At 41.8% G+C, this 26,615-nt stretch overlaps 1 protein-coding gene and 1 long non-coding RNA gene across 7 annotated transcripts in view; both read right to left on the reverse strand.

Annotated features, from left to right (window-relative positions):
* Positions 1 to 995: 995 nt before the first annotated feature.
* LOC124483356 lies at positions 996 to 5,774 on the reverse strand. Its single transcript, XR_006957816.1, has 4 exons — positions 4,737 to 5,774; positions 4,411 to 4,526; positions 4,066 to 4,320; positions 996 to 3,910 (listed from the first exon to the last, which is right to left on the reverse strand). It is a non-coding gene; the product is annotated as an uncharacterized LOC124483356 (long non-coding RNA).
* A 765-nt stretch (positions 5,775 to 6,539) lies between these two features.
* Positions 6,540 to 26,615, reverse strand: part of LOC124483350 (zinc finger protein 501-like) — a 38,751-nt gene continuing 18,675 nt past the window's right edge. For 2 of the 6 annotated variants that reach the window (XM_047043770.1, XM_047043771.1), the window contains 3 exons: positions 25,099 to 26,342; positions 24,800 to 24,968; positions 24,046 to 24,436 (listed from right to left, as the gene is read on the reverse strand). In XM_047043770.1, the coding sequence (XP_046899726.1) occupies positions 24,316 to 24,436; positions 24,800 to 24,968; positions 25,099 to 26,179 (1,371 nt within the window). In that variant the 5' untranslated portion in view covers positions 26,180 to 26,342 and the 3' untranslated portion in view covers positions 24,046 to 24,315. Of the gene's footprint in view, positions 6,918 to 9,853; positions 11,055 to 24,045; positions 24,437 to 24,799; positions 24,969 to 25,098; positions 26,343 to 26,615 lie in introns of those variants that run through there. The other 4 variants (XR_006957811.1, XM_047043772.1, XM_047043773.1 and 1 more) reach the window with 4 other exon arrangements.

Raw genomic sequence — 26,615 nt, forward strand, 5'->3', positions numbered from 1 at the left:
ATGATTAAAATAAAATGATATTCCTCCCCCGATGGATTCTATTTTTCTTTTCTTTTTTATGCATATAGGCCTACCTTTTTAGATTTAGATAGTTTATTTGGTATCAGTCCATTTTATAAATAACTTTTATGTCCTTAAATAAGGTTTATGTCATTTATAACGTTTATGTCTTGGATATAACAAAAAAAATCCTGTTGAAAGCACATCGGCCGGATTTTTACGAAATCACCCGATTTATTATGGTGACGTTTCGTAAAAATCCGAAAGCCGCTCATCAAAATCTATGGGAGACCTAATGCGTCAAAAGACGACGCCATAGTTCACAATTTTCTACGGGAAAAGCCGAACATATTAACGTGGAAGGCAATGGGCGTCCCTAGGCGTCAAAAAACGACGAAAAAGGCGTCCCCCGGCGTCGGTATAGTGACGCCAAAGGGCTCTGCCCAAGCGTCAATATTTGACGCGTTGGGATGAGACTGGGTTGGTTTATTGCATGGAAAAGGGAATGAACAGTTGAAAATAATATGGTAAGAGACTGGTAACACCATGGAAACAAACACGTGTTTGTTTCCATGGCGTTACCAGTACCATATTCGGCTTCCTTTTACAGTCCAGTTTCAGATTACTTACTGAGTACATAGCCATGTTTTACCTGGTATCGCCTTGGAACGTATTGTACAAGTTCATACTAAGGGTAACATTGACAAAGTGGTATTCGCTTACAAAGAATACGGTAAGAGCCCGGTAACACCATGGTAACAAACACGGCTTCCTTTGACAGTCCAGTTTCAGATTACTTACTGAGTAAATTGTCCAAACATGTGCAGGAACATACCCAGTATCCAAGAAGATTTACCATGATAGTAGATAAAACTTCCTGCGGAGGTAGGTAGCCTATACCAGCAAAGTAAATGAGGCCATCATCGATAAATGTATCTGAAAAGGTATTTTATTGGAAAGTACTATCTTATATTCTTATTAGACGTGGACTGTTACCAACATTAACCTTAGGTAACTGCAGGGTAATAGTAGAGTATTTTTTCTGTTGGAGCTTGTCCGTCTTCACCTACTTAGTAGCAGTGGTATTTACCCAATAACACATTATAATTTACCATATTTATCTCCTGTAGATACCAACTTACTACCAGCGGTATTTAAATAGTAATATTTATACGTTTTCAGGTAAATACTACGTTTTCTCTTCTGTCTTTACCTAATTAGGACCAGTGAAAATTACCTAGTATTAACCAGCACGTTAGTAAATAGTTAATGGGTAAATACTTTAAATTATCGCTGTATTTACCACCTAGGTACCAATCGGTAATACCCTATAAAACACAAAACATACCCTTTACTTTCTATGTAAATACCTAGTACTTAAGGGACTGTAAAAGGAAGGGTTACCCTCTACAAACTAATACATAGCAAGGCATGTCAAATTTAAATAATAGATACAAGAACAAGTCCGTCCGTCATTTGCCGCTTGTCCCGAGGCGTTCCCAGGCCAGCCGAGAGACATAGTCCCTCCAGCGTGTCCTGGGTCTTCCCCGGGGCCTCTTCCCAGTGGGACATGCCCAGAACACCTCACCAGGAAGGTGTCCAGTAGGCATCCTCATCAGATGCCCGAGCCACCTCAACTGGCTCCTCTCGACGCGGAGGAGAAGCGGTTCTACTCTGGGCTCTTCCCGGATGACATAGCTTCTCACCCTATCTCTATGGGAGAGCCCGGACAGCCTGCGGAGAAAACTCATTTCGGACGCTTGTATTCGCAATCTCATTTGAGAACAAGTACATACAGTATAATATGAGACAATATGAGACATCAGTCAAAATAAAAGGCTAAACATCTTCATAGGTACATCACAGACACATCAGATCCAAATTTTAAATCTGTACACACAAAATTAACCCAAATAAACCATAAATTACATTTGCAGCAGAGCCAATAAAAATACAACCTTTAATCACGATCAAAACACCATTGCCATTGAGAACTACCCAAAGTGAGTTATCGGACCCTAATTGGACTACAAATATGGGGTATTCACAATGTAATTGTATTGCGGGCATGATGGGACTTGTAGTTATTTCCTTTTTAAAACTATATTTCCCCATATCCTAATCAAATTGGACCTGTAAAGGAATGTTTAGGTTAATTAGACACCAATAAATGTCACACTTAGTCAGCACTCATCAATGCAACTTGTACGTACATTGTATTTATATGTTTACATTATCTTTAAAAACTCAATTTCTGTTCATGTTTATCATGTGTTTCCAACCAAATGCATTAAGGGTGTGATATTGGATCTTCTATCAGAATTTAAAAAAGATAAGAGCTTATATGTGACTACAAAGCAGGTTTTCAGTTAAAAACAATACCACTTCTAGGTGGCGCTATTGAGTCCCAATTCGGGCTAGGGGTTTGAAATTGAAAGAGAGAGTTTAACTAACCCCTGTTTTTAACTGTACAAAGACATGACTCTGCACCTTGAAAGGAACTCTTAACCCTAACCCTAATTTTTGGCCAAAATTGCATGCTTGAGTGTGGGTATTTTTAGACACATTTGCAGGAGGAAATCTGTCAGTGTCAGTAGAATATTACAATACGATATAACAATTCATATCTGTAATGATAACATGATGACACAAAATAGATTCATTCAATCATTTGGACATAGGCTATGAGTGCTGTAATCTCGGCTAAGCAGGCAAGGGTGGGTTTATGATAGTGAAAATGGATGTAATTACTAGTCAATCCACAAAAACACGTTGACATAAAGTTCGATACCACTGTCACTGCAGCGAACCTTTCTGTGGCAATCGGGCAGCGTGCGTCACCCGCTCATCATTACAACACCTGTGCCACAACCGATAAGACGGCCTTAAAAGGACGCGCAGATAGGCACACTCACCCCGATTGTTGTATGATCAGTGCTGCTGCCGCCCTGCACCATCCCCTTCTCCCCCTTGCTGTTTGTATGTTATATCCATCAGGGGGATATTGCTCCGTGCCTCATATGTCATGTATGCATGGTAGCATCGAGGAGTCATTCCCTTAGATCAGGGGTTCTCAACGTTTTGGAACTAAAGCCCCCCCAAGTCTTCCACATCATGTGTCAAGGCGGCATCAGTCAACTGAGGATATTCAGCAATCACACTCAACCAAAACGAAGAGCAAGAGCTAAAGAGGTGTCGCAATCTGGTGTCACTCTTTAATTTGACTAACTGCTCCTCCATGGCAACTTAAATGTATTTTCCTGAACAACACCGAGTAGCCTACATAAAATATTATTGTATTTTTTTCTTGTAAAGTAAACCAATGGCGCCGCCCTAATGATCTCTCCGCGCCCCCTGTTGAGAACCACTGCCTTAGATCATCCACTCCGCCAAAGTCAAACCATTTCCATGTCATGGTATCAATAAACACTCAAATCTAATAGGCCTACGTGATTGTCTTGAATGAAATGTATCCATTTCTCACCTATTTCTAAGCCTATACAAATGTGTGCAAGGTGTACTTATGCATAGGCTATCTGTATTTGAACGCCATAAAGATTATTGGCTTATAATACGGGAAAGGATTATAAAATTATATATCCTTCCAGATTGATAGGGGGTTTATAGGAAACACAGATACATTTGTTTAATTTGTTTATGTAACAGGGGCAATGCCTATGCCCAACACAACCACTGGGCCAGGGTTTGCTATCTTGCTCAGGTTGGCCAATGAAACAAGTTGATTAAACAAACACTTAAAATGGGAAAATAAACAATACAGATGGAAAAATGACTTTTGACATATTGTGGTTGAGTTGACTGCCGATATCCTTCATCCTGTGGTTGTGAGTTTGCTGCCAATATCCTTTGGTTGATGGTCTTGGGTGTATTGCTCCAAGTCATTACATACCTTTTAAGTGAAGAAGGGATAGATAATAAAAGTAGATAACAAATTAATAAAAAGAAGATAAAAGTATAAAACTATATATCCTTGAATTGTAGTCTGAATGGGCGCATGCTTGCAGTCAATCATCTCCACACACACGTTGCATAATACATGTTTACCTCAAAGTTTTGTAATGACTTTGCATGATCTGTGCCACAGAAAGAGCATCAGATGCCTGATGAAGTTCTCCCTGTTCATGTAGGACAGTTGTCCTTTCATCTTCTTCAAGAGCTCTCTCTTGGAAGTCGCTTTGGATAAAAGCGTCTGCTAAATGAATAAATGTAAATGCAAGAGCGAGTTATTCTGCTCTGCCACCTGAGAATTTATTTTCTGGAACTGAGGATAGCTGTCCAGATTGTATCCAATGTTACACCCTTAAATAAATAAAAAACACAACAGTTTCATTGACTAGCATTTGCAATATAAAAAGGCAAGTACCCGGTATAAAAAGCACTGCAAATCACCTGAGTGGTTGCGCCAGTGCAAACGATCCACAAGAAACCAAGTCTCTCTAAAAGAACCTGTAGCAAGCAGTATGTTTGCAGCTGACAGGCGTTGTCATATATGACTGTCTTGGGGCCTGAATGGGGTGCACACAGATGATTACGGACAACAAATTCACAGATAATTAGTCACGCCAATGCTAAGCAAAACCTGAACTTACATTGTCGAAAACGTTCACCGACTCCACTTGCTCCATTATTCCATTATACACTTGCTCAATAACCTTACCAGCAATATTCATTATTTTCAATAGTGTAATGTCAATGTTCAAGTAAAGTAACCTCACCATGTGTGCAGAACAGGGTGAATATGCCAGGGATCAGGTTAGGGTGTCTGCCTGCTGTCTTCCTACAGTCACTGGCCTCCTTTTTACACCTGTCTTTAGTGCACAAGCCTCTGTCTCTCACAGGAGGCAGATTGGGGAAGTAATGCCCAGGATCCTCTGGGGAAGTTAGGGGTCTCAAGACCGGAGGTGTGGACACTGTTTCCAGTGCCTTTTTATAGAGGCACTGAAAGATGGGTACCACCTCCTGAGGAAAAGTCCCTTCCATCCCAACCACGCTAAAAAACAAAGGGCATTCCTTGGCAAGTTTCCCTAAAAGTGCTGGTTGCCGCTCGATCTGGCAGTACTTCAATCCCTCCATCTCTGACATCAACTCCCCGAGTTCTTTACTGGGATGTAGCAGAGCACAGGCAGGGGAGTTCTTGCTGACTTGTGTTAAGAGAGGGCGGTAGGGCTCACTTGCATGTGTGGGTCAGGGCCAGCTTCTGCAAAAGGGGCAGGAGGAATGGGGCGCTTTTGGCACTCTGTAACATAATTTCCCTGTATTCTCCAGGGAGGATCCCGTCTGCACTGTAGCGCTGCAGCAGTTTACGGAGGTCTGGCTCAGGAATCAAATTTCTCGTTCTGTGACTGGTGAATTGAATGAAAGAGAAACAAATTTAGAAAGGTCATAATAACATGAGGCCTTAATCATTTAAATGTACAAATTATAGGGGTAACATTGGCATGCACACACACTGAGACACACAATGATTAAAACAAAAAATCATAGACTTATCTTCCACTGTTCATTACAGTTTGGCCAGAAACAAGCCTTTCTTTGAGGCCATACCGCTGCTGATACCCCAAAGAGGTGCCATCCTTAACAACCTCACTATTGAGACAATGTACACATGCATCACATGCTTAATTACAAGTTCCAAACATTGTTGTGATATTCAGCCATGGAAAAAATGTAAAGACCACTCCAAGGTCCGCAATCAATGTTAAGTGGTCTCAAAATTTTTCATTTTTTTCATGGCTGTATATCCAGACCATTTGCAACGTTGTTACAGAACTTACTTGAAGTTATCTTGGCAGATGGGACATTTGAATCCCCAGCTAAAGTCTGCACACAGAAGCTGCAAAAAGGCTATAAATGCATCCCTCAACTTGCGGTAGGACATCTGGAGAGAGTCCTGTGTCCCTGCATCTCGCAGATGAGTGTTGTACACTTCTAAGAAGTTGTACATGGTTGTGCTGCAACAGATAAAGAACAAACATGTTGAGCACCAAAGGTTTGATAATAATCTGTGTTTCTACACATGATTACATATCATATTTGGTTAACTTGCCTTGAATTTAGGAAATGATAAACATAGTCCCTGAGGACTTCATGGTGCACCATGTATGTTCCCATGTTTAGAATGAAATCACATCCACCATCACAGTTTTGAGTTTTCACAAATAACTGTCTCACCCTGTTCTCATGAATGGTGGAATTGGCATCAGCACCAGCATCTATACCAGCACCAGCACCAACACAAGCATATATACCAGCACCAGCATCAACACCAACACCAGCATCAACACCAGCATCTATACCAGCACCTATACCAGCATCAACACCAGCACCAATACCAGCACCAGCATCAACACCCGCACCAGCATCAACACCAACATTCACGGATTTCTTCTTGTGGTCCTTAAAGCAACACAAATAGGACAACGTGGATAAGCAATCCTTCTTTCTGAAGTCCGTCCGTCATCTGCCGCTTGTCCGGGGATCGGGTCGCGGGTGCAGCGACCTAAGCAGGGAGGCCCAGACTTCCCTCCCCCCGGCCACTTCCACCAGCTCTTCCTGGGGGACCCCGAGGCGTTCCCAAGCCAGCCGAGAGACAGTCAATCCAGCGTGTCCTAGGTCTTCCCCTGGGCCTCTTCCCAGTGGGACGTGCCCGGAACACCTCACCAGGGAGGCGTCCAGGAGGCATCCTAATCAGATGCCCGAGCCACCTCAGCTGGCTCCTCTCGAAGAGTTTTACTTCTTTCTGAAGTAAAACTGTAAAATATTACTAAACTAACAAAAGATTGGTATTTACGTCTCAGTAGTCCAGCGTTACGTTTAACATCATACTTGACGTTGGAAACTTGCCCAGGGAGATCCTGACTTAGGGCCTCGAAGGCCCGTCTTTTTTTTTAGATGGCCTTAAATACAAAACAAACAATAATCAGTTACTTCGACAAACATACTCAAACATTTGATGATAATAAGAACAACATATAATGAGGTTAGTGGCTGGGTGCAGTGCAGGGGTTCGTGGCCGGAGACTGGGACGGCTGGATGCGGAGCAGGAGGTAGGGGTTACTAGTACCCCTACTGGGTACTGGTTGGTAGGCAAAAAGCACACTCAGGGTACCAGGAGTTGTGGACCTGAAAGGCAGGCTGATAAATTAGGGTGACCAGACGTCCTCTTTTACCCGGACATGTCCTCTTTTTGAGACCAAAAAAATGCGTCCGGCAGGGATTCCAAAATCGTCCGGGATTTTGCCTTTTATTATGATTTTAAATGTATTAATTATGCTAGATTAGTTTATTATTTTGTTATGCATCATACATCCGTACATATCAAGGGATATATAGCCTATTAAAAGAGCATTATTACTATCATAATAACCTTTTTTTTTTACAAAAACAAATCATTTACTTATGGATATTAATCAGTGTAAACTGCTTTATTTTTTAATTTTTTACATTCATTGCTATTGAAATCAAAACATTTATTTACTTATGCATATTAATCAGTGTAAACAGAATTATTAAATAAAACAAAAAAAATACGTCTCTGGCATTGTTCAGAGGGCTGGTCCAAATGCGTTGGTGGGCCATATTGGGCCCGTGGGCCGTAGTTTGGGGACCCCTGTGCTAGAGTGTGCTGGAGGCAAGCAACAATAATATAATTCACAGCGAGTACAAGTAGTTAAATCAGTACAACTAACCAACAGGTCCCTCAATAAGAGTCATTGTGTTCCTGGAGGAAATCAACAAACATCTGATCCAACAAATCTTTCCCAAGTGCCGTTGTACTCCAGGTACAAGTGCGTCTTTAGCCTTTTCTTGAAGGTAAAGAGACAGTCAGTGGGCCCTATTTTAACGATCTGAAACGCAAGTATCAAAACGCAAAGCGCAAGTAACTTTGTGGGCGGGGCTCCGGCGCAGTTGCTATTTTGCCGGTGTGATAAATGACTTTGCGCCTGGCGCAAATCTAAAAAGGGTTGGTCTGAAGTAACTACATTACTAATGGGTGTGGTTGGGGCGTAACATGCAGTAAACCAATCAGAGCGCCATCTCACATTCCTTTTAAGAGCAGGCGCGCTTGTTACATGGCGGATTGCTATTATAACGGCGGATTTGCCAGGCACATGCCAGGAGCGGTTCACTGCCAAGGAGAATGACGTTCTCGTCAGGATAGAGAAGTGACATTGTATGGGAAAGGCAGAGCAGTGTTCTCATTGCACTAAATTGCCCGCTCATGATGCTCATTCAAATTCTTATTTTTATATATATTTCATTTAAAAAATTGTACTTAGTTTAACTATTGTACTTTTTAACTTAATTTAAGACCCGTATATGTTTATTGTTTGCACCTTCCTGCCACAGTAAATTACTACATGGCGAATAAACCGAATTCTGACTCTGATTGTGATGGAGATGGGAGAAGAAATCCACACAAATTAGCTTCGGTTAAACAGGCGTGGGAGGAAATTGCCACAATTGTTACAAATCAAGTTCACATACATGGGCCTGTCGCAATAGTCAATATATTGATTTATCGCACGGTATATGGAAAGGAGCGCAATAATTTTTAGTGCCGCGATATATTGCAACTGATCATTTTTATAATAAATAATAATAATTATATACATGTTTACATAAGAACAAATGTCACCAACATTTTAGACGATCCTGCTGCTTCAGTCATCTTGTGTGCTTTCTGTGTCAAAAGCGTAGGCGGAACTAGCGTCTCCACACACACAGAGTGGACACCAACAGGTGAAGAGAAGGCATGAACTCACTGTGTTATAAAGTGTTCTGTTTCATGACACCTGCAGCTAGTTAGGAAGAACAAGTAAAAATTGACTTGGATTCAAAGCCGCAATCTTCAGCTCCAGTGAGGGAACATTTAGTCTTTAAGTCGAATGAGATGAAAGCCAATTAACGTGAACGAGCCGGTATGTCGACTTTGATTAAAAACAGTGGAAACGAAAAGAGGAAACTAACCTAACATCTCACCTAGCAATACATAACTATCCCACCCAGTTTTTCAACCAGTGAACAACATCTGCAGCTGGAGCTGGAAAGGGATCTTCGATACAGTTCTGTTACAGATGCCTTTTCCCGACAGTGCAAATATAAAGGTTACAGCGCGAAATGGCGCACACTCACGGATAGCGTAACTCGCTATAAAACCAATGAGATGCAGCCATTAATCAGTGGCATAAAAATGAAAATTACAATTGACGTGTGTGCAATAATATCTTTTAACACAATTCATTTTGGTGCAATATATCGCACAAGAAAAAGTGGTTATGTGACAGATCTAGAGATTTCTCATGAAAATCTTTTTATTATCTTTGAAGAAATGTAACACGTCATAAATCAAAACAATGTAACGTAGCTTCGCAGAAAGAAGACCCTGGCCTCGCCAGCAGTGCGCACGGGCCAAGCTTGCGCCATAAAAATAGCATCTGAATAACGTGCCATTGACTTTAGACTACGTATTTCCTGGTCAGTGGCGGAATTGTTTTTCTGAAACTGCAAAATACACCAGAGAACGTTTGCGCTGGAACACGCCTCCTTTTTTTGCTGAACCGCCACCGGGAGCGCAAAGTCTTTCCCTAATTTACCGACGTGCGTCTGTGGAGGGAAAAGTCTGCTTTGCGTCGAGTGCAAACTAGGAATGATACTTGCGTCATTGACAAAGTCAATTGCGCTGGGTGCAAGATAGGGCCCAGTATATCTGATGGAGGTGGGGAGATGATTCCACCAGTGGGGGGCCAGACAGGAGAAGAGCTTCATAGTATAGTCCTCAGCCTCACAGCAAAAGATATGTTACATTGTTGACATTGATACGGTTTTTCACCTGTGTTTCTTCATGTGTTCAGCCAGAGAACCACTTCGGGCAAATAGTTTGCTACATTCCTGACATTGAAAAGGTTTCTCTCCTGTATGTTTCCTCATGTGTTCAACGAAAACAGACGGACGATGAAACGATTTGTTACATTGATGACACTGATATGGTTTCTCTCCTGTGTGTGTTCTCATGTGTTCAGCCAGAGTACCACTTCGAGCAAATAGTTTGCTACATTCCTGACATTGAAAAGGTTTCTCTCCTGTGTGTGTCCTCATGTGTTCAGCCAGAGTACCACTTCGAGCAAATAGTTTGCTACATTCCTGACATTGATAAGGTTTCTCTCGTGTGTGTGTCCTCATGTGTTCAGCTAGAGTACCACTTCGAGCAAATAGTTTGCTACATTTCTGACATTGATATGGTTTCTCTCCTGTGTGTGTCCTCATGTGCACAACCAAATCTGACTTCATACAAAATCTTTTGTTACATTCCTGACATTGATAAGGTTTCTCTCTTGTGTGTGTCCTCATGTGTTCAGCCAAAGTACTACTTCGAGCAAATAGTTTGCTGCATTCCGGACATTTATATGGTTTCTCTCCTGTGTGTGTCCTCATATGAATAACCAGGTGACCCTTCTGAGAAAACCGTTTGTTACATTGTTGACATTGATAAAATGTCCCTTCTGTGTGTGTCCTCATATGAGAAACCAAATTACTTTTCTGACTAAAAGTGTTGTTACATTGTTGACACTGATGTATTGATTTTCCTGTGTGACGTTTCTGTGGTATATTTTCCGTTGGCTGAGCCTCATTGTTTTGTCTTCTGTTTGGAAAAAGCAGCACTCCTCCATGTTCCTCCTCCTCCTCCAAACTCTGAGCTGTAGGACAGTCTGGAGCTACAACAGAGAGGGGCTGAGAGTCACTGCCTGGATCTGGTGATGCATAGTCTTGTCCATCAGACTCTGCTTTGATTTGCTCCTCAGTTGTGTTGGGTAGAGAGTCTCCTTCTCTGTTCTCCTCTTTAACAGTCAGGTCAAGATGTGAACGTTCAGAAAAGCCTTCCTGATCAGACTCATGTTTCACACAGGGAGAACTGAACATGGAGTCTGTAGTTTCAGACTGCAGTCCTTGGAGCTGCTCTTCCTCCTGACTGGTGCACAGCTCCTGTTCTTCTTTAATCTGTGGGGGCTCCGGGAGAGAGAGCTGCTGCACATCTGGCGGGAAGAAGAAGCAAGACAACAGTTAGATGTGGCCTGCTTCATTATTCTGCAACATGGATTGACAGCTAAAGAGACCAATTAAAACTAAAGTATGTAGATAGTATAGTACTGTCAAATGATTAAAATATTGAATCACGATTAATCGCATTAATGTCATAGTTAACTCGCGATTAATCGCAATTAATCGCACATTTTAATCTATTCTAAATGTCCCTTGATTGATTTTTGTCTCATAATTTTTTCTCATTGTAAATGTTCTTATCAACATGGAGAAGTGGATCAGATTGCTTGGTGCGAATGTTTTTTTTTATTGAAACCATCATTGCAATCGCCTGCCTTTGACGAGGGGGCGGAGAATTCGCATCAGCTGTGTGCTTGGCCATCAAGTGGTATTTCAGACTGGCGGGGTGCGATGATAGCTCAGTTCACAACGACAAAACACACAGATCACTTTGGTCTTGTCAATGGAACCATTTGGCAACTTTTTTTAAATCAACTTTCCAACAGGGTTCATACACATTTTGACCAACGGATTTCCATGACTTTTCCATGCCTTTTCAATGACTTTAAACCAAATTTCCATGACCAAACTTTTTGTGAAATCTTGGTGTATACGTTAAAAAGTTGTATTACACGGCTGTTCGTAATACTGTAGAATGCTCCATTCACTTAAATGGGGCTTCCCAACGTTCTGCGGTGAACAATTTTTTTACATTTGAACTTTGCTATGCATATTTGACCGCTGTCAAGGGAAGTGGCCTTTTTGCTTCGGATTCACATCTTTCTCCGCAAGCAGTCCGGTAACTTTTCAACCCCAGCGTAATCCGTTGCTTAGCGACATCAGCTGATTTGAAGCCTAAAGAATGTTCAACATCTATGAAGTTCAACTTCGAATTATTTTTCTGCTGATCAACACTACGAACGGTAACAAATAAATTGTAAAAAGACGCACTGTGTTAAGTTATTTTTTTCGCAAGTAGCCGTGTGCGGCATAATGTATAGAACGCCGGTCTTAGTCGGGAAAAAAAGCCCCTTCAGCCCACATTACCTCCGCAGTTAGGACTTCATTTTTTGTCACAGCATCGGTTATCGACCCCTGCTGCTAGGCGTAGCACTGGACCTCGCTGTGGTGAGAAAGCCGGTGATGGGAGCTGCTGTAGCTTTGCTAGCAGCACCCATCACCGGGCTGCTGTAGCTGTGCTAGCAGCAGCGCTCTGATGTTTGCTACCTTTGGAATGGCTAGTTAATGCCGCCTCTCCCATGTTTGAAATGTCGAATGATTTTCCACCACACAACCGACATTTTGCTCGTCCCGGGTCTTTGTCTGTTTAATGTATCTTTCCATTTGTAGCCAATCATCGTTAAAGCTACACTTTCCTGGCATTTTGAATTATCCATCGCGCTTCTCTGAGTTACTGTTGCTATGGCCATCTAACTTTTCAGTTAGTATGAGAGCGTATGCCTGCTTATATTTTGAACGTATTTCTTTTAAACGCATGTGAATTATTTAAAACTCAGCGTAAATAAACAACATGAAAATATGATTATAACAACTTTCCATGACTTTTCCAAAACTTTTGGGATTTATTTTTTTTCAAGCACTTTTCCAGGCCTGGAAATAACCATCTTAAAATTCCATGAATTTTCCAGGTTTTCCATGACCGTACGAACCCTGTTCCAATCAGAATCTTATTGTAATCCATTTTGGCGTCTCGTGCTCGCCATCCACTCAAAACGTAACGTTAGCCTACTACTGTACTAGGGTACGATTCGTTGTGTCGCGCGATTATTACGCCACTCAATATGTCGCGGAGATGTTTGAGTATAAAAAAAACAAAGTTTCGTTGAGCGCGGACCGGAGGTAGAGGAAAGGCCATCGGAGAGACGTTGAGTAATGTTGTTCTGAAACACATGGCTGAGGCAGAGAAATCAGTATGACCCAAGTCATCCAAGGTGTGGGAGCATTTCACACTAAATACATAGAAACAGTGTGTTAATTGACCGAGGTGAAGTTAGTTTCATATTCGACATTCGTCTCACATTCGGAAGACGCTACTTTGCAGCATCGCGTTAGGGACTGGGTGAAAACAACCCATACCATTTTGAAAAATGTAGACTTTTATAATATTTTTGGGAATATAAAACCTCAAACAGACACCAAAGTATCTTAACAATGTCTGGTATACTTCCACAGCCTTTACTTAATTTACTTACTTAATTATAGAAAATCACTCATCTTTGAAAATAGCTTAATCCTTACAAATTGTTAAAAAAAAAAAAAATTGTGTCAAAAAATCTTAAATATACACCAGATTATTCTAATTAAGTCTGGCCTATTTCCACAACCTTTCAATTTTCAATAAAGTTCTAAGCAAAACTCAAATAAATTGCTCATCATGGAAAATAGCATTAACTCAATGCTAATATTAATAACTTTTTAAAAATGCCTGTGTGCACATTCTGAAGATTTTTTGCATTGTGAATTTGCACTGTCAGTTCTGTTTTTGAATAAAGGGTTGAAAATTAATGCTTTTTTGTTTTTTCATCCGATTCATTGATTCATTGAAAAAAGAATCGACAGATTAATCGATTATTAAAAAAATCGTTAGTTGCAGCCCTATACTGAACTTCTTAGCCCACTCGCAAGCCCAAACAAGTCTGTGCGGCGTGCCTGTTGTTTTGTTTCCGGTCTAGCTAGATCCGGTGTGGTGTTGTAGATTTTATAATGTCAGTAGTTTTTGCAACAGCATGTGAAAAAAACTACAAAGTTTTCTAGGCCAAAAAGAACATAAATCTCGCAGTAATTTATTTTTTAATAACGAGTTTAACTGACAGCGTTTAACTGACAGCACTAATATAGAGATCTTAGCATGGGTTCTATGGGATGGTGTCCAAATAGAGAACACTCCACCCAACCCAGATATTAAAGGTCACATGACATGAAAACTTCACTTTAGGAGGTTATTTAAGATTAATATGAGTTACCCTAGCCTGCCTTTGGTCCCCCAGTGGCTAGAAATTTGGATAGGTGTAAACCATGTCCTGGGTATTCTTCTCCGCCTTTGAGGAAAATGAAAGCTCAAACGCTCGGTTTTGAAAAATCCCCTATTGTGACGTATGTATCCCCTATTGTGACGTCACCTCCCCTCTCTCTGCTTTGACAGAAACTGAGCTACGACCATGCAAGTGTTTTTAGCCTTGAGAGACATCATGGCTTGCAAACAAACGAAGCATTACATTTGCTCAGTTTGGATGTACAAAGGAAAAGAAAAGTACTTTTACGGTTGCTTCATCCGAGCCTCTGAGGACCCAGGGCCTCATTTACCAACAGGATTGCGCCCATTTCAGGCGTGAAATAGCAGGTAAAGACATAACACCGTATTTACAAAGGTTGAGTAAAAACGCAGATTACCGCTGCTGGGAGGGTAAAAGGGAAAAAGGGTGTGTATATTTCTAGCTCCTGTTTGCTGAGATTTTTTTTTCTTTTTCGAATCACCCATGGTGGCAGTACCATGCAGGCGATTTCCCGTCTGTTAACGGCACACAAATTAACAAGTTAACTAACGCTATATAATTTTGTTGCTTTATGGTTACCGAGCTTGCTACCCTTAGAATGTGGCTGTCACGTTAGCTCTGCAGCTAACAGCTGAGTTAATGTCGCTAATGTAAAGGTAGATACCATCAAGTATGTGTGTGAATACACGTGCTGTAACGGCGAGTGTTGTACATTTACGCAAGTCGCGCTAACACGAATAAGTCTCACTTGGGTAAACGTCAACTTAGACTTAAGCCTCAAGCCGTTCCACTAACGTTCTGTTCCACTAACAGGCAATGCTAATTCAAGCTAGGTCTCAATAAGCTTACACCATATAGTTAATATAACTGGAGTAAGCTACTTTTGTCTTCCAAGATGGCGTCCCCATTCATTTCTATGAAAAGTGCTCAGTGGCGCAGTGAGGCAAGCGAGAGTGCGAGACTGGACGCGGCCATCTTTCCACTTCCGTGTCTTCCGGTATAGCTTTAGTGGCTCTTTTTTTTCCTAGCTCCAAGACCTCGTGCACGCTTGCAACTAGCTGTACACGTCATACTTTGCGAAAACCAGTCGCGAGCATAGATTGATATGGTTACGAGCGTGTGAGCTAAGGCATTGCAGTTGCAAAATCTATGGGCAGAATGGGGTACAAGTCCGATGAGAATCAGACACATGATGCAAACTTAACGGAAATGTATTCTGTCACTGTATAGTATTCTTTTCACTTGTTTTTTTTGAAATAGGCTATAGGGCTAAATATAGGGCTATTCTAGATGGAACTCATCACATATGTTGATTTTTTTCTCCGTGATATGAGTATGATTTCCAACGCATTGTATCGGATGAAATTATCTGTTAACATGAACAGCTCCGTCGTTGTTCTCGCCAGGCAAAGAAAGCTTCATAGTTATTTAGGTACCAAAATCTTCCATAATGCAGACTTACCATAGCTTACTGTCAACTTTATATTCAAACGAAATGCCACGAAATTCACACTGCCTTCAATTTCACATAAGTGTCGAAATGTGACCTGTGTTTTATATGTTCAACCTAGAAAACCAAACGTCTATTAATGGATATAACGTGATCTAACAAGACGTGTTAATAATGTAACAAATAAAAGCTTGAGAAGTGTGTCAAAAATATACTTTATTGAACATTTGCCTTTGAAAGGGGCATATTCATAGAACCATATAGGCTACAAGACGTTACCATCAGATGTAAGTGGGGGTGAAACATAGTCACTACCATGGCTGCAGGTCCAGATGCTGCTTGTCTACGGCCCCCCCCCCCCCCACACTCCCCGTTGCAAGTGTCTTTGTAAATGTTGGGTGTATGTGCTGAGGTTTTAGCCTGTTCCCATACTGTACTCCTCTAGGAGCATTGTATGGGGGTTGCCTTTTTCTCTCCTCCTCTCTCCGCATGTTATGCTGTAACTTTTCTAGTTGGCGCCGTAAATGGCTGCCTGGGTAGGCTCTCCTGCCAAAGTAAATTCCTTGTCTGTGCATACTTTCATGGCGAATAAACACCAATTCTGATTCAGACCTTCATTGTCCCACAAAACCAGTCTGGCACAATCAAAAAAAGAATAATGGGTGTGTTTAACAAAAGCTTCTTAAGGCAAGACTAATATTATTTAAATATCATTTCCTATTGTGGTTAACAGTTTAAGTATTTATCTTCGTCTTTGCTCCAGATAGACATGTCAACAATCTATGCTCGCGCTTATAATAATATATTTGCCATCATGTCATGAACGTTTTTACGAAAAATCAAATCTGTTTTAAAATAACGGGAATAAACTATATTAACAACATTTCATGTATGTGTGACAACGATTTGCTAAACTTGCTACAACAAGGCAGGCAACTCAAGCCATTTCTCCCTGTGCTCATTCAATATAAGTTTATGGCTCATTCAGCTCAATGTAAATCGGCTATCGGCCAATGTGAACTTTTGTGCTCGTGCCCTGTTAGTATCCGCAAGCACATTTGCAGGCAACTTTTATGACGTAAGCAAATAAATGGGGTGCTAGTTTAGCCATTTCGGATTGGTCTCAAACTTGGCAAAAATTGGGGGGAAAAATTATATGAGAAAGCTAGTAGTATGAGCCAGGTTTGAGAATCGAACAAAAATTATTAGGGGAGATAGTTTTGTAAATGTTGACTGGAGATAATAGAATAAAAACGACCAGAAGAGTCGGAAACCTAACCGTAATGCAATACCACCTACATCCACCGTTGTAGGTGGATGTACGTTGCTTCAAACCGAGGGGCGAGAGCTTGGCTTATACTGTGCAGCCCAGATCAGGCGATCGTCGAAAAGGAGTTATGTCGCAAAAAGTAAAGCGTAAAGCAGCAGAGGGGTGTTGTTTCATCAGCATAAATAGATTTTTTTAGTTTTTTGGGAGTTGTCCCCAAAAAGGGCAATGTTGCCGCAATTAACGTGGCAAGGGAGACAACTTGTCAAACCATAACGACCGTTAACATGCGTAAATTGTAGACCTACCAAATCGTCTTAACATATATATATATATATATGCATTTAGGCCTACTGATAATTAGCGTAATTTGATGAGCTGTCTGAAACCGTTCTGACAGTAGGCTAGCCTATGGCCGATATTCTTAACAGGAGATTGAGAATAATAGCCCAAAAAAGTGGCAGCAATTGAAAATTGTAGGATAAAATTCAAAACACTGAAGAAAGCCATGGTTAATTGCACTTGATGTTGGCTAATAATGTTTTTGTCTTGACATCTTGAACAAAATCAATAAATTACTCAAAATAACTTTGCCACACGCAATTATTAACTGATAGGCTAAATGCTGAGCTTTAAGATAAAAGGGAAAGATAACCATGACTAAAATAGGGATTCACTGAAATGACTAGTATTGCACAGATCCAGAACTTACTTTTTAGATCAGAAGGTGACCCAAACTGCACACTTTGTTTGGCAGAACACTCATTTAAAATTGCTCAGCATGACTATCATTATTATATTACAAGTATTTCCAATTAACATAGTCTGCCTCCACAGATCCAGAGGGGGCTTGGACAGTGACAGACTGTGGCTGTGTCAAGTGTTGTAACAGCCTAACTTTGGGAAAGCATATCCTACTGGGAACATTAGGGGAGACTGTTGGGCACAGCATCTAATTGTCTTCTTTGGAAAGGGCAACATTTGTTGGTTGGTGTTATGGCACGCGCGTTATCCGCCTTTCCCCTCATTGAAATTACTATGAGTGTGCACCTCTGCAAACCAGGGTGATCAGATGAGAAACAGCAAATTCGAGGCATCTTACGGCAACGGGGCTACGAGCCATTGCGATACATCCATTGTAAACATTAGTGCATGGTAACGCCTCTCTCCTCCTCATGAGGATTTAAAGCTACAGACACAGAAACAGCGAGTCTTGAGGAAAGCTCATTGTGGGACTGCTCATAGTGGCTGTAATTATGCACCAAGGCTGAATTTCGGGAAAGAGACTTCAGATACAGTATTAGGGGACCACTAAGGCCTATATAAAAGCATCCAAAAACAGCATGTCATGTGACCTTTAAGACTTCACAGTTCATTTCACAACCACTATTGTTTACAGCACATGATATAACTCGTAGCTCTGATGTCATGACTTGTTCAAGGTTAGGGATAACATGTCTGAACATTTATAAAGCCTTCTGAGAAGCTCATGAGTGATGTTTGTCATTATTCTTGGATTCAACTAAGTAGCTTCATTCAATTTTTGAATCCACTTTCCTATCCAGGACTGATGCCATATCTCCTTTGGTTTCACTCCTATATCCACAGTGACACCACTGCTTTCAATTAGTGTCTGCAGGCCACAAGCATCATCTACACTCTGAACTATGATTTGAACCTGTGTTTGCTGTGGAGAATGTAGGCCCTTTTCCTGTTATTTTAAAACTGTAAAAAAACAATACCTTGCTTAAAATATTAAAGAAATGTGTCATGATCTTTAACTTTATGCCTTTTGGAAATCAGGTAATCTTTTACTCGCTTAGCTATTTATAGCAACAGAAATTTTGACCAAGGATGCCCAAACCTTGCCTGGGCGCTAAGATGTGGTTACTTTGCCCTATGACATGGATAAATTAATGTATTTTGGCAGGGGCGGATTTACCCATTAGGCAAAGTAGGCAACCGCCTGGGGCCCCCAGCTGCCAGGGGGCCCCTTGAAAGACTCCATAAAAATACTATATGATCAATAATAACTATAATAATAATAACACAAATCAAGCGAATAGTGTTTTACTGAGTGTACATCGTGACTGTCTCCTGACTAAGTAAGTGACTTCAATTTGTAGTATTGTGTTGTGTTTTTGCTAAATCTTGTGTCTGGGCAGGGCTGATAGACAGCAGTTATCCAGGCCGTTAAGTAAAGTAGCTAGCTAGAGATCGAGTTCAGGGTACTTGCCGCTGCGTGAGACCCTGGCCTTTGTTGACATAATTAGGGTCATTGTCAGCTGCGCCTTGCATATTTAAGGCGTCTGGCAATCTAGAGGCAGCCTCGCCTGGCAGCCTCGGTGCATGAAGACTCAGTCGAACAAAGACAGGGAGTCTACCGGCGGGAGTCCACCGAGGAAGGCCGACGGGGCCGGATCACTTCTTCTGATAAGTATCAACGTATTCATATTTATATTATATCCTACCTAGAACATTTTCATAGCTAGCATGTGTTTCCTTAGCATTCCTGTTCATTACACTACCCGTAGACGTAGATATGTCACAAAGTATATACGTTCTACTTCTAACCTTCACTACCTATCCAGATCTTCTCCACCTGCCCTCTCTCTTTCTTTAGGGCTCTGGAACTGCCAGTCTGCTGTGAACAAGACAGACTTCATCCCGGCGTTTGCATCTCATGCTTCTCTTCATGCCCTTGCGCTGACTGAGACATGGATCCGCCCAGAGAACACTCCAACTCCAGCTGCTCTCTCCGTCAACCACTCCTTCACTCACTCACCCCGCTCAACCGGGCGGGGTGGTGGGACAGGGCTGCTTCTATCCCCACATATAAAATACACATCCACACCACTCCCTGTTACTGCCAAATCATTTGAACATCATTATGTTATGCTAACTGATCCTATCAAAGCATGCTTAATTGTTCTTTACCGCCCACCAGGACCGCTAGCCGACTTTGGGGAGGAGCTGGACATGCTCCTCAGCGTCCTCCCGGATGATGGAACCCCCCTGATAGTCCTTGGGGACTTCAACATCCACCTCCAAGGAACGCAGGCCGTCGACTTCTTGTCTCTCCTGACTTCCTTTGACCTGACGTTGCTGAGCACACCGGCAACCTACAAGGCAGGCAAACAGCTAGACCTCGTCCTGACACGTAACTGTATCACTGACTTAACCTCTGTAACCCCACTGCAAATTTCTGATCACTTTATCCAATTCTCTGTCTCTCTCCCTCCAACCCCTCCTACCTCCCCTCCCCTTGTAACTTTCCGCCGCAACCTCCGCTCCCTATCCCCCTCCCATTTCTCCTCTATTGTAACATCCTTCCTCCCTCCCATTGACGAGTTCTCGTCCCACCCCACTAACACCGACTCCTTGTTAACCACTTTAACTGCATCACTTGACTCTCTCTGTCCCCTGTCAACCAGACCTGCGCGATCTTCTCCCTCCTGCCCGTGGCTTACGGATGTTATTCATGAAGAGCGGTCCACCCTTCGGGCAGCTGAGAGGAGATGGCGCAAGTCCAAAGACGGTCTGGACCTTGATAAGTATCACTACCTCCTTAACTATTTCTCTTCTCACATAACTGGTGCTAAAAACCTCTACTTTCTGAACATAATTAACTCTGCTTCAAACCCCCACAAGCTTTTTTCTACCTTCTCCACCCTTCTTAACCCACATCCCCCACCCCCTCCCTCCACCCTGACAGCAGACGACTTCTCCTTCTTCTTTGAGAAAAAAGTCGCCGACATTAGCAGTCGGTTCCCTAAACCCACCTTTCCTACCCTCTCACCCTCCTCGACTGACCCAACTAAATGTCTAAACTCTGGGTGGGGCATGAAGAGAAAACTCTCCTCTGTCCGAGGCAGAGATCTCTGACCTCATTTTCTCTCATCGCCCCACCTCCTGTCCCCTTGATCCTATCCCTTCCCCTCTCTTTCAAACCATCTCCCCCTCCATCATAACTTTTTTTCTCCATGTCCTAAACTCCTCTCACCTCCGGCACCTTTCCCTCTGCTTTCAAACAGGCCAGAGTTACCCCTCTACTCAAAAAACCCTCCCTTAATCCTGCCGTCCTCCAGAACTAAAGACCAGTATCACTGCTACCCTTCTTCTCAAAAACAATTGAACGTGCTGAATCTAACCAACTGTCTTACTTTCTCTCTCAGAACAACCTGCTTGACCCCAACCAATCGGGCTTCAAGACTGGCCACTCCACAGAGACTACCCTTCTTTCAGTCACCACTAACCTCCAGTCTGCCAGAGCGGCTTCCAGGTCATCCGTCATCATTCTGCTGGACCTTTCTGCAGCGTTTGATACGGTTAACCACCAGATCCTGCTCTCCAGACTTTCTGAGATGGGCATCACTGGCACTGCACTCCAGTGGATCTCATCCTACCTGTCGGGAAGATCCTACCAGGTCTCCTGGGGAGGCAAACTGTCAGGCCCTCGCCAGCTCTCCACTGGCGTACCACAGGGCTCCGTCCTTGGCCCCCTCCTCTTCTCTCTGTACACCACCTCACTTGGACCAATCATCACCTCCCATGGCTTCTCCTACCACTGCTACGCTGATGACACGCAGCTGTACCTGTCGTTCCCCCCGACTGATCCGGGGATCTCAGCTAGGATTGAGGCCTGCCTCACAGACATCTCCGCCTGGATGACCGAGCACCACCTCCAGCTGAACCTCGCCAAAACAGAACTTCTCATCATCCCGGCTAAACCCTCCATCCCCCACGATCTGTCAATCACCCTGGGATCTGCGACGGTGACCCCTTCATTCTCTGCCAGGAACCTTGGGGTTACCATGGATGACGAGCTCTCCCTCACGGCCCACTTATGCTCTTATGGGTCTTCCCTTTTGGCACTTGTTTAGTTGTTTTTTTTCACAATGTATGCTTCATGTTTTGGCTGCTTGCAATGTTTGGGACTACCTCGTTGTTATGATCAGTGACCTATGCTCTTTTGTAAAGCTCTCTCTAGGAAGTCGCTTTGGATAAAAGCGTCTGCTAAATGCATAAATGTAAATTAAAAGTCAAAACCTTTCCCAAACGTATCAACAAAGTACCAACAGATCGTTTATTCTATTTGTGTCAACGCAGGCTTCCCCTCCCACCCTATTCTACTGTGGACTATTCCATCGATTGCAGCAACTGCGCAGCAAATCACGTCATTTCAGTTGGTTAATATGAGACAGTAGAAGAGTGAAGTGAATGTAAAAAACAATTTGCTAAATGAAACGCAACTCCCCAAGCGGAGCACAAAAGAGAAAGACAAAATAGGAGAGTTAACAAATAGCTGCCAAACTGAAACTACTGAAGAAAACGTCATTTTTCTCTCCACTGGTATCCAATGATGCGGCAGCTAGCACAAGTGCTGCTCAGTGAAGTTTGGCTAGCAACAGCAGCTACTGTAGGCTAGCTTGCTCGTTGCACAATTTATCGGGGTCAGCTTCTCCACGCAGGTCTCTATACTCATTGTTACTGACAATGATTGCTTCTAGCAAACTTTTTTTGAATGAGCCATTTCCCCCTAAATAAATGTCAAGCTTATTTACGTTTTTTGGGGCATATTTTCAGTCAGCAGATGGTACTGTTTGAATCGCGATTCCATCTGAAATAGTGCCGGTGACAATGTTGTACAATAGCTTGTTTCAAAGGGGCTTCTTATGAATTAATTGAGCTAATATGAGTAGGCTAAATGCTTGAAAATATCGCTAGAAGGGAAAAACTTATGGTGTCATAGAGGTTAGCACCGTTTTACACCGGATTGCCCAATATCTTCGTTTGATTCAACTGAGGCTGCTATAGCTTATCAATATTCCCTCTTGCAGGGGAAATAAGACAACTGTTTCAGTCTACACTTCACTTTTTGTATTTTGAATTGTAAATGAGCAGCAACAAATGTATGCTTTTAAATCTATGCAATCTCCATAAATAGTATAGGTATACGCATTTTTATATAAAATATACAGAATATCAGTTGTAAAAATTACAGTTAATAAACGGACCTTTCTACAACCGACGCAAGCACACCCTACAATTTCTCTAGAAATTGTACCCTCTCTAGTTATTATTATATTTATCATTATTATATGGATTGAAACGAGTGAGAATAGGAGTTAAGGGGGCCCCATGCCTGTCTTCGCCTGGGGCCCCAAAGTCACTAAATCGGCCACTGTATTTTGGTTTATTAAACGTTTGGTTCATAGACAATTGACTGCAGCCTATGCATGTGTGCATAGGACATCTACTAGTTAGAAGTTTAATTACAACCTTAAAGAATTAACACTTTTTAATATGTCACTCATGTAATTATTTCATAACCAATTCTCCATTCAATCCTTGGGATTGAACATTGTAGGTCTTTTCTTTTGATTTTAGCTCTAGTGTACTAGACGTTTTTTCGCTTGTCTCAAAGAGGTTATGAGCTCTGCTAATCTGGTGAATATCACTCAGATAGCTAGCTAGGGACAATTGGTGCTACTAGTACATAATCACCCAGATAGCAGCTGACTCCGGGACGGTTCTGGTTAAGTTCCGGCCGATCCGAGTAACAGGCGGATCTGTTCCAGATCTGTTCCAGATTTAGTACAAGTGCAAGTACGCCTTCTCAGTGTCATTATACGGAACTGGCCCATTTTCTGATATTTTTTTACATTTTGAATTATTTATGATTTGACATGATGATGATGACGATACATTTATAAATGTACGCCCAGTCACCCATTAACCTAATTAGATGTGCTTTTAGCTTATGTTGTCATGAGTATCTGGCAGTTTTCAGAAATAAAATCGGTGATTGGACGACGAAGATTTTAAGGCAGGATAGGAATATAAATTCCCATATTTTGAATGGGAAAAGGGCAAATACGCGAATCTCAGGATGACGCCCAGCTGGACTAACTGACCAAGTATTTACCTGCAGAAAGATACACCCCCCCCCCCCCCCCCTTCTCATGGATAAAAAACAGCAACAATCTGAAAGCTGGGACGCCAGCTTTTTATACATTTTAAATGTGTAATATTATCCTGAATGAACCAGATATTTAGATATTTTTTTTTACTTGTGTACATTCACGTTATAAACCCATGTTATAACACACGTTAACAACAAAAATATGGTCTCCCAAAACTAAGTTAACATAACAAAATAGGGGTTTCTCCCTTTCATAATCTGGAAATGAAATGTTAAGGCCACTGACCATCTTTAAAAACAGTAATAACTCCTTCATTTAATGAAATATATATTTTCTACAGAGTATTTCAGTAATACTATAGTAATATATCCTATAGTTTGGAAACTGTGGTATAATTTTGGAAATGTACACTTAAACACAGAATAAAACACTTCAGGGCTTAAAATACAATAAAACCAAAACAAGCTGTCACTATTAACGGTTTATTTAAAACAAGTTGTCTGCACGACATATAGCATAGGTCATGCTCTTTAACAGAAACATAGCTACAATACATTTAAAAATCACATTTAGCCTCATCTTATAAACTACAGTTTCCTACTCCCTCCATTCATAATCTGAAATCTTTTGGATCAGGGAGAGAACTTTGGCATTGACCGCCTTCTTGGATCCCTTCTCCACTTTGGTCCCCTTATCTGGATTTATGCGGAAAATACATCTGTTAAGAAAAGCAAAAGTAAAACATTTAGAATTTTTGCATTCAGGGGAGATGGTAAAGGATCTGATAAAGGATCTGTGTAATATGAATATGAAAGTGCCTACTCAAATCATTTTACCCAAAACTTGTTTAAGTCTGATCTTAGTGAAGAAAATAATGGATCACTTGCCGTGGAAACTATATAATTTAACACCTGATCATAGAAACTCACATAATAAGTGGCTGAAGGGACAGAACATAGGTATTCAGATGGTGGTCACAAAGTTAACAGCAAATATGGTGTCAGTGGTTCATGGTAGCTGCCCATCTTGATACTGTGAATGCCCCTGAGGTACATGAACATTTTAGTGACTGGATTCTTACCTCTGCAAGAACTCCAAAGTTGTCCCCAGTGTTGCTGGATAACTGATGTTTAGGCAGTAGTATAGAGCAAACATCAGGAATAGTGCATCTCCAAAGTTGGTGACGCTGCCATTGACAATACACTGGTCTGCAGAAACCATAAAGGTCTCAGCCGTCACAGGGGACTTCCCTGTGTTAAGACAGAAAAACAGCTCAAGTTGCCAAAATGTAATAAGTTCAATAAAGTCATAATTAAAGTGGGTCTATCCAACCTGTTTGACAGGAAAGCTTGTGTTAATATTAAGTTAAATTATTCATACCACATACGATGATGCAAGGTGTCTTTGGTAGCTTCGCACAGTCAACCTCAAAAGCCAGGCATACTTCATCCATTTTATGAAACATTTGGTCTGCATCCTCATTGAAGTGCCTGAGAAGTAGCAGGAGAGAAGCAGGTAGATTGGCTTTCAGATGCTTCTGTTTGTCCACTTCCACATCTGCCAAGATGTCCTCAGTCTTGTTTCTTTTTTCAAATGATTTCAGGAATAAAACCACTCTCTCAGATTTGCTTTCTATGGCTTCTTCAGTCACATATACACCAGTTAGTTCCTTGAAATGGCTCCTCATGCCACAAGGCTCAAAAAGATATGGCCATTCTCTTTCAAGGTCAGTTACTTCTTCCCCACTGGTAATGTCTTTCCTCTGAGAAAAGAATGTAGTTGTCATTTTCATCTGTATGTTTTTGCTGTCACTGCTGTTAGAAAAGAACATTTTCTTCAGTTCTTCTTGTTTAAATTTCTGTGATTCATTTGTTTCACCAGGTGGCAGTGTATTCAGGAGCCAGTTTACGCAGCCATAAGAATCAATTCTCAACTTCTTGTGGGGTGTACCATCACAGGCGCTAGATACCTGTCTTTTCTGGGCAAAGTAGTTGTTCCCTCTCTTCGGGTTGTCTACTCTACTGACGAGCTGCTTGGTAAGGGAGTCATAACCACTGCCAACAACTTCTCCTTCAATTACATCCTTGAATGATGATGGATAGGTCACTACCATCTTTCTAGCTACTTCACTCAGGTGTTTCTTTCCTGGAAATGGGCAAACTGTGAGGATTTCACTAACCAAGAGCTTGATCATCTGCAGTCTTTCATTCTTCTTTGGTTGCTCCTTATTCTTCAGTTTTCTCATCAGTTCTGTGGGCATTTTGTTCCATGGGATTGAAAAATTAAAATGCCAGTCATTTTCCACTGGTCCACGAGTATGGAGTGCACTTGTGCTTGACTGTGGTGAACAGTCCGCATTGTATCCATCTGTCAGGGCACAAAAGTAACTTTTCATGAGAATTCCTTGTAGCATGTATTTGTAAAGGAAGTATCTTGAGCCTGTACCCCTATACAGACACATACGATGGCTGAGCGGTTAGGGAATTAGGCTTCCAATCAGAAGGTTGCTGGTTCGATTCCTCTCGTGGGTGTTTGGGGAGTTTCAGTCACTCTTCTGGGTGTTGCTATGGGGCTCTGTTCCATAGCACTGGGAGTTTGGAAGATATCTGCTGAATCATTTTCACCTAAAACATAACATTAGACAAGATGGGAATTAGTTGTTGTCTCATGCTTTGTGTTAATGAAAAAAGGTCAACATAATACATCAAGACAGGTTTTCCCACAAATTACAGTATGCCAGTTTCTCAACCCAGCCCTTGAGGCCCACATATTTCAACTAGCTCACCAGCAGCTCACCTGATTCCACCAATCAAGCCATTTCATATTAGAATCAGGTGGAGGAATATGGCAAAAGTGTGTGAGGGCAGGGACAGGCCTCAAAGGTATTGTTGAAAAGC

The sequence above is a fragment of the Hypomesus transpacificus genome, chromosome 21 (genome assembly GCF_021917145.1).
Source record: "Hypomesus transpacificus isolate Combined female chromosome 21, fHypTra1, whole genome shotgun sequence".
NCBI lineage: Eukaryota > Metazoa > Chordata > Actinopteri > Osmeriformes > Osmeridae > Hypomesus > Hypomesus transpacificus.